The sequence below is a fragment of the Panthera uncia genome, chromosome C2, assembly GCF_023721935.1.
Source record: "Panthera uncia isolate 11264 chromosome C2, Puncia_PCG_1.0, whole genome shotgun sequence".
NCBI classification, from domain to species: Eukaryota; Metazoa; Chordata; class Mammalia; order Carnivora; family Felidae; genus Panthera; species Panthera uncia.
Genome location: NC_064810.1, coordinates 93890005 through 93898518, shown reverse-complemented (window position 1 = coordinate 93898518; position 8514 = coordinate 93890005). Strand labels below are relative to the sequence as shown.

Sequence of the window (8514 nt, the reverse complement as noted above, 5' to 3'; positions counted from 1 at the left end):
CTGAAAAATGAGATCACACTAAGTGCTAAAATACAAGAATACTTTCTACTGTGGCTGTTTGCCACTTCCAGTAACACAGTAGCTCCAAGGTTGGTAATGACAAGATTGGCGATTCTTAATGATTTGTTATTAGCTACCAGCTTTAATCAGGGCATCTGAACTTACCAAAGCTATTCTCTGTGTATCCCAATACAGCTTGAAAATTGTTCCTTTTTTCTTTCCAAATCCCAACCCAAAGAATATCTTTTTTGTCAAGTTCCTGCTCTTGGCTCAACTAGAGTCCCAGCTCTTCCTGCAGACTCTAATTAAATATGGGAGTGATGGCTCATTGGCTTTAATGAGGACCATTTATTTGTAAATAGTCTTCTTGCTGTTTAATACTGTTTAATTGTTCACTGCTCATTCAGTCATTCTTCATTCAGCAAATATTTAACTGAGCACTTTCCAAGCTCAAAAGACACCTGGGTAGTTTCTAATTCACCTTAGGGACCTCTAATACACAGAACAATTTTCCCTTTGAAGAGCACATATCACAGTACTACCTAAAATGGCACTTAATAAATAATAGTGATGAAGCAATGAAAAGGTGATAACACCTGTAAGGGGAGACAGGTGAGCTACCCAAAGCAAACAGTGTGTGCTTCCCTTGCCAGCTGAAAGCAGGGATGGATTACAGAGATCAGATGAGTAGCACAGAATCTCGAGTGGGCAGGGGCTTTGGAGGTCTCCTCATCCAACCTCCAGATCAATGATCAGAGAGGACTCTCTTTCACGGCTCCTCTACTGGACACCAGCCTGCTCCTGCCTGAAGCATCCCCTCAGGTTGCCCCAACAGAGAGAGTTCCAAGCAGGAGAAAGCCCTTCCTCCGGGTCCCTTTCTGCCTTCCAGTGACTTTCACCGATCCCCCACAGCCTGCTGGACACCTCAGCTCCTCCCTCACACCAGCCCTGCTGTGTTGGACCAGAGTCTGGTCCCGTCAACTTCTCCCCCTTTAGGACTAAACGTGCCCAGGTCTTTCAGTCATTCTTCGCGTGTCCTGGCTTCCAGAACAAACAGGATGCTTCATCCCCATCACTTTAATCTTTCCCACAGTTTGGTTCCACTGTGCATTTATTTGGAGCTTAGCATTCCAGGCACTCAACAGCTGCCCTCCATTCCTAGGTGTCCATGTTCATGTGTATCTCTTCCTTGCTCTACAACATGACTCACCATATTCTCAAGACCTAAGCGTTAAAGACAATGTACATGCTTTTCCTATTGAAGTATTTTTCTATTGTGGAAATTTTCAAAGGTACAAAACATAGGAGCATGAACTCCTGTGTCCCCATCATTCGGCTTCATTACATCAGTCTTGTTTCACCCACTTCCCATCTTCTTTTTTCTTTCTTTCTTTCTTCTTTCTTTCTTTCTTTTTCTTTCTTTCTTTCTTTCAGTAGAGGCATATGTCGTTTTATTCCACTTCACTTTACTGTGCTTTGCAGACAGTGCTTTTTTTATTTTAAATAACAAATTGGCAGTTTGTGGCAACTCTGCACCAAGCACCATTTTTTCCAACAGCATTTACTCACTTTGTGTCTCTATGTCACATTTTGGTAATTCTCAGAATATGTCAAACTTTTTCCTTATTTGTTATGTGATCAGTGATTATGACTTGCTGAAAGCTCAGATGATGGTTAGCACTTTTCAGCAATGTTTTCAAACTAAGGCAAATATGTTCTTTTTTTTAGACATAACATATTGCACACTTAATAGACTATAGTATAGTGTACTGGGAAACCAGAAAATTGAGTGGACTCGCTTTTTTGCAGTCTTTTCTTTATTGTGGTAGTCTGAAACTGAGCCCACAATATCTCCAAGATATGACTATATTCTATTTTTATTTATCCTAGAATATTATTGACTGTATTCCCTGTGCTGTACTTTTCATCTCCAGGACTTACTTATTTTGTACCTCTGAATTCCCTTTTTCACCCATCCCCCACCTACCTCCTCTCTGGTAACTACAAGTTTGTCCTCTGTATTTAAGAGTCCATTTTTTTGTGGGGCGCCTGGGTGGCTCAGTTGGTTGAAAGTCCAACTTCAGCTCAGTTCATGGTCTCACGGTGTGTGAGTTCGAGCCCCGCATCAGGCTCTGTGCTGACAGCTCAGAGCCTGGAGCCTACTTCGGATTCTGTGTCTCCCTCTCTCTGCCCCTCCCCCACTCATGCTCTGTTTCTCTGTCAAAAATAAACATTTTTTTTAAAAAGAGTTTTTTGGGGCGCCTGGGTGGCTCAGTCAGTTAAGCGGCCGACTTCGGCTCAGGTCATGATCTCGCGGTCCGTGAGTTCGAGCCCCGCATCGGGCTCTGTGCTGACAGCTCAGAGCCTGGAGCCTGTTTCAGATTCTGTGTCTCCCTCTCTCTGACCCTCCCCTGTTCATGCTCTGTCTCTCCCTGTCTCAAAAATAAATAAAACGTAAATAAAATAAAATAAAATTAAATTAAATAACTAAATAAAAGAGTTTTTTTTGTTTTGCATTTTAGATTCCACACATAAGTGCAATCCTATAGTATTTGTCTTTCTTTACTTATTTCACTTAGCATTACACCCTCTAGGTCCAACTATGTTGTCACAAATAGCAAGATCTCATTCTTGGGGCACCTGGCTGGCTTAGTCTTAGAGTACCGCATGTGACTCAACCTTTGGGTCATGGGTTCAAGCCCCATGTTAGGTGTAGAGCTTACTTAATTAAGAAAAAAAGAGGGAAGTGTAGGTTTGTGTGTATCTTTTAAAACAAGATCTCGTTCTTTTTTTATGGCTCAGAAATATTATATGTATACATACATATCACTCTTCTTTAGCCATTCATCTATCTGTGGACACTTAGGTTGCTTCCATATCTTGGCTATTGTAAATAATGCTGCAATAAACACAGGGGTGCATATATCTTTTCAAATTAGTGTTTGTGTTTTCTTTGGGTAAGTACCCAGTAGTAGGATTACTGGATCATGATATTTCTATTTTTAATTTTTTGAGGAACCTCCATACACTTTTCCACAGTAGCTGCACCAATTTACATTGCCATGAACAGTGCATGAGGGTTCCTTTTTCTCCATATCCTCTCCAGCGCTTGTTGACTTTTTGATTTTAACCATTCTGACAGGTGTTAGGTGACTCTTCATTGTGTTGTGTTTTAAGATTTTTTTAAAGTAACGTCTACACCCAATGTGGGGCTCAAACATACAACCCTGAGATCAAGTGTCACCATGCTCCGCTGACTGAGCCAGCCAGGCGCTCCCTCGTTGTGGTTTTGATTTGCATCCCCCCATTGACCAATGATAGTGAGCATCTTTTCATGTGTCTGTTGGCCATCTGTATGTCTTCTTTGGGAAAACCTCTCTTCAGTTCTTCTGCCCATTTTTTAATTGGATTATTTCGGATTTTTGGTGTTGAATTGTACAAATTCTTTATACATTGTGGATATTAATGCCTTATTGAATATATCATTTGCAAATATCTTCTCCCATTCAGTAAGTTGCCTTTTCATGCTTTTGGTGGTTTCCTTCATTGTGCAAAAGCTTTTTTTTTTTTTTTTTTTTTTTTGTGTAGTCCCAATAGTTTAATTTTGCTTTTGTTTTTCTTGCCTGAGGAGTTATATCTAGGCCAATGTTGCTAAGGCCAATGTCTAGATCACTGCCTGTGTTTTCTTCCAAGAGTTTTATGGTTTTAGGTCTCACATTTAGGTCTCTAATCCATTTTGAGTTTTTGTGTAGGGTGTAAGAAAGTGGCTCAGTTTCATTCTTTTGCATGTAGGTGTCCAGTTATCCCAATACCATGTATTGAAGAAACTGTCTCTGCCCAATATTGTATATTCTTGCCTCCTTTGCCATAGATTACTTGATCACATAAGCATAGATTTATTTCTTGGGTCTTGTTCTGTTCTATTGATCTATGTGTCCATGTTTGTGCCAGTACCATACTGTTGACATTACTACAACTTTGTAGTATATCTTGAAATCTAGGATTGAGATATCTCCAATTTTGTTCTTTTTCTAGATTGCTTTGACTATTCAAGGTCTTTTGGGTTTCCATACACATTTTAGGATTATTTGTTCTAGTTCTGTAAAAAATGCTGTTGGTATTTTGATAGGGATTGTATTAAATCTGTAGATCATTTTGGGTAGCTATGGACATTTTAATAATATTTGTTCTCCCAGCCCATGACTGTGGAATATCTTTCCATTTGTTTGTGTCATCTCCAATTTCTTCTATCAGTGTTCCATAGTTCTCAGAATATAGGTCTTTTACCTCCTTCGTTTTTTCCTAGGTATTTTATTATTTTATTATTTTTGGTGCAATTGTAAATGCGATTATTTTCTTAAATTTCTCTTTCTGCTGCTTCATTATTAGTGTATAGAAATGCAACAGAATTCTGTATATTGACTTTGAATCCTGCAACTTTACCAAATTCATTTATCAGTTCTAATAGTTTTTGGTGGAACTTTAGGGTTTTCTAGATATATCATTATGTCATCTGCAAATAATGAAAGTTTTACTTCTTCCTTACCAATTTGGATGCCTCTTGGTTCTTTTTTTGTCTGACTGCTGTGGCTAGGGCTTCCAGTACTATGTGGAATAAGAGTGGCAAGAGTGAACATCCTTGCCTTGTGCCTGACCTTAGGGGAAAGCTCTCAGTTTTTCCCCATTGAGGGGAAAATATGATGTTAGCTGTAGGTTTGGCATATATGGCTTTTATTATGTTGAGGTGTGTTCCCTCCAGTCCCACTTTGTTGAGGGTTTTTATCATGCATAGATGTTGAGTCTTGTCAAGTGCTTTTTCTCTATATACTGAGATGAATCTATGGTTTTTGAGATGATCGTATTATTATAGTTTAAAGCAAATCCCAGACATTGTTTTAACTTTCCTGTACTGTTTGAATTTGCCAATCATGTGAGTATCCTAATTATGATTATTTCACAATTTTATATTTATTATATATTTTTAAAATCTGGGTAATCGGATCATAGGTTGTGGAAATACTTACATAGTTTACTCTGGGAAAGTGCTGTTATTTATAAAGGAAAAAATTAAGGTACAAGTGATTAAGAAATTCTTAAAGGATGTTTGTTAAAATAATCAAAGCAATAGAAAAGTGGCAATGGCTAACCACACACATTAATACTGTTATTAACTAAAATGTGTTTGGAGGGGTGCTCATTGCTTCAGAGATCTGGCAGCTGGTGGTTACACAGCGATAGAGGTGTGGGGACAAGAGTAGATGAGAGACACAGGTGTAGTCTCCAATTCATTGTTTTCCAATGGGAAGTGGACGTATAGAGGCGATTTTAGGGGATATGTGAGAATGGTATTATAGACTCTGAATCCCACAGTGTACAAGCTATTCCTTATTCAATTCTCATTCCATCTTTCTAAATTGACATGGAGAAAGCGTCAGATTGATGCTAATATGCCTCTAAAGCTCTCTCTTCCCCTTTTTCTAACCAAGAATGAACCTCTATTCAAAGCTTTCATATGGCAACAGTCTAACAATGTCTATATATGAGAAGTGATGCCTGTATTTCAGCTATAGTGATGATCAGTTTCCTGTTTTTGTTTTGTTTTTGAGGCATGGAGGGGCAGAGAGAGGGAGAGAGAATCGAAAGCAGGCTCCACGCTGTAAGTGCAGAACTCAACAAGGGGCACAATCCCGCAAACCATGATATAATGACCTGAACTGAGATCAAGAGTCTGATCTTAACCTACTGAACCACCCAGGCACCCCGTTTCTTGTTTAAATAAAAGCATTTAAGTTAAAGAGTTAATATGAAGAAAAAATTAAGTAACAGTGCAGGTACGACGTGGACAGGGCAAATTTTGTGAAGGTAAACCATAGGTAACTGAAATTTGCGTAACACCAAGCTGGCGAGAGAACGCCACAACTCTCCTGCTATGGGGAAAGCAAGGAGCAGAAGCTGGAATGACCCATTACCACATCTATGCCCATCTCCTTTGTGAAAAGCCCACCACTCTCTTCCTGGCCTTTGAATTGCCCTTATTCATTTTCACCAGATCTCTTCTAAGCAGGTGTCAGAGAGAAGAGAAGCTTTGCAGGGGGCTCAGCCACAGGTCTGGCTGCCCTCCCTCCTTTCCTTCCTCTTGCAGGACAGGCGCACTGGGCTCCCTGTGCCAGCACTGCTTTGGGACCAGTAGATACGAACCCAGGACAGCCACGTCCTCTGTCACCAGGGAACAGCTGCTCAGTCTCAGCACTTGAAGGGACTCTGAGAACTTCAGTGTTTCCAGAAGCAGCTTCAGGTTGCCACCAATACATTTATTCCAAGAAAGGTCAAAAACTTCCAGAGCAGGGAGGTGAGCAGAGGCTTCAGCTAAAATTGAGAATAATAAGAAGAGCAAGCATTTAGGCTTCCCTCTTTGAAACTGAGCAACCTGGGGCAACATATTAATAGAACTAAAGTTAAGACAGTTGTGGAGACTGTTGTCTTTTTCCCAAAATTCATGTCCACAGCTTCGGTTGTCTATTTTTATTTGAGAGAAATGCTGGAAACTTTGGAAAAGTAAAACTCAGCAAAATGGAATTCACTATTGACTGGGATTTTTCTCCTTCAGTTGACATCCAGGAGGGAGAAAGAGGCAAAGGATTTGGACAGCTGGTCAGGATTTCCAGTACGTGTCCTGGTTTTACGTATTCCCTTGTACAGTTACTGCTAAGGTTCAGACAGGGGGCCAAGTCTCCGAAACACCAGAATATGTTGTGTCTACCTACCTGCAGTGACAGAGACAAGGAAGGGAACTAGTGTATTTTGGAGAGATTTTTAAAGAAGATTAAAAGAAGTTCTGCTCAATTCTCAGTTGCCCCTAATATTGCAATTAACCCAAACAACTTATTGCCAAGATATAGTTAATTATGCTTTAATTCCAATCTTCTTTCTAAAGAATAACAGGTGTCCAAGAGGCAAATATATATCCTTTTATAATATCTAAAAAGAAAATCCCTATCACCTACATGGTACAGGGACCTATCAATGAGAAATGGAGCTTTTTCTTCTAAAATTAAGGTGGAGAAATATGTGTTTACTTCTTAATGCAAACTGATATGATTCAGTGTAATATCTGCTTGATTATGATTCATTATGCAGCAATAATTGAAAGGAGTTATTATCCTCTGATGGCAGAAGACACAAAATTAAAAACAAAATTTTCTTTAAAAAATATCCAACTTTTTCCAAATAGAAAGTATATTTATAAAACATCATGGGGGCACCTGGGTGGCACAGTTGGTTAAGCATCTGAGGTCGGGCTCAGGTCACGATCTCAAGGTTTGTGGGTTTGAATAGCCCACATCAGGCTCTCTGGTGTCAGCTCAGAAACTGCTTTGGATCCTCTATCTCCCTCCCTCTCTGCCCCATTCCTGCACACATGTGCTCTCTCTCAAAAAATAAACATTAAAAAAATTTTAAGGGGCGCCTGGGTGGCGCAGTCGGTTAAGCGTCCGACTTCAGCCAGGTCACGATCTCGCGGTCTGTGAGTTCGAGCCCCGCGTCAGGCTCTGGGCTGATGGCTCGGAGCCTGGAGCCTGTTTCCGATTCTGTGTCTCCCTCTCTCTCTGCCCCTCCCCCGTTCATGCTCTGTCTCTCTCTGTCCCAAAAATAAAAAACGTTGAAAAAAAAAATTAAAAAAAAAAAATTAAAAAAAAAAAATTTAAAAAAAAATCACGTTGGGGACATCACGTTGTCCCTAAATTTATTTTTTGTGGCACTTTCCTAACTGAACATTAGTCTGAGCAATGGCATGCATCATGTATGTGCGTGCGTGTGTTCACCTAACCATTTGGGGGATTACAGACCCCTTTGAGAAGTTACTTTGTTTTACTTGCTTAGCTCATGTCAGAAATACCTAAAATGTGGTTAGGGTATATACAATGAAGAAGAAGTGTCATCTCTGCCTTCAAGGAGGTTATAAACTGGGGGAAATATGCACATTGAGAAAAACAAATAAATACATAACTGCAAATTCTGATAAAAGCTAAAAAAAGATACGGGGCTCCTAATTTAGATCAGAGATGCTGTATTAACAGGGAGCATTCATGCTGAGACCTGAAGTCAGGGCTCCCCAAGAAAGAATAGGGTGTGGGGGCATTCCATCCAGAAAACAGAAAGGCCTGAAGACAAAGGCGAGCCCAGTGACAGGAAGGAACCGAAAGAAGCTGGTTCAGGGAGCAAGGGGGAGAGTGGCCGAGATCACCTGCGCCTTTTAGACCCCATGAAGGAATGTGGATTTTACCAGAGGTGATGCAGGCAGCCATTGAGTCTGTTTAAACTGGGTAGTAGTAAGATCCAATTTACTTTTTTTTTCAAGTTTATTTTTATTTATTTTTGAGAGCATGCATGAAAGAGTGTGAGCCAGGGAGGGGCAGAGAGAGAGGGAGAGAGAATTCCAAGCAGGCTCTGCTCTGTCAGCAAGAGCAATGTGTGTGCAATGTGTTTTGTTGGGTGGCAAATTCAGTAAAATGACAC

The 8514-nt window shown here is 40.2% G+C and overlaps 1 protein-coding gene across 1 annotated transcript in view; it reads right to left on the bottom strand.

The window, feature by feature from the left end:
* LRRC31 (leucine rich repeat containing 31) overlaps positions 1 to 8514 on the bottom strand; it is a 28197-nt gene that overhangs the window by 1562 nt on the left and 18121 nt on the right. The window contains exon 8 of the mRNA XM_049629636.1: positions 6199 to 6366. Within this exon, the coding sequence (XP_049485593.1) occupies positions 6199 to 6366 (168 nt within the window). The remainder of the gene's footprint in view (positions 1 to 6198; positions 6367 to 8514) is intronic.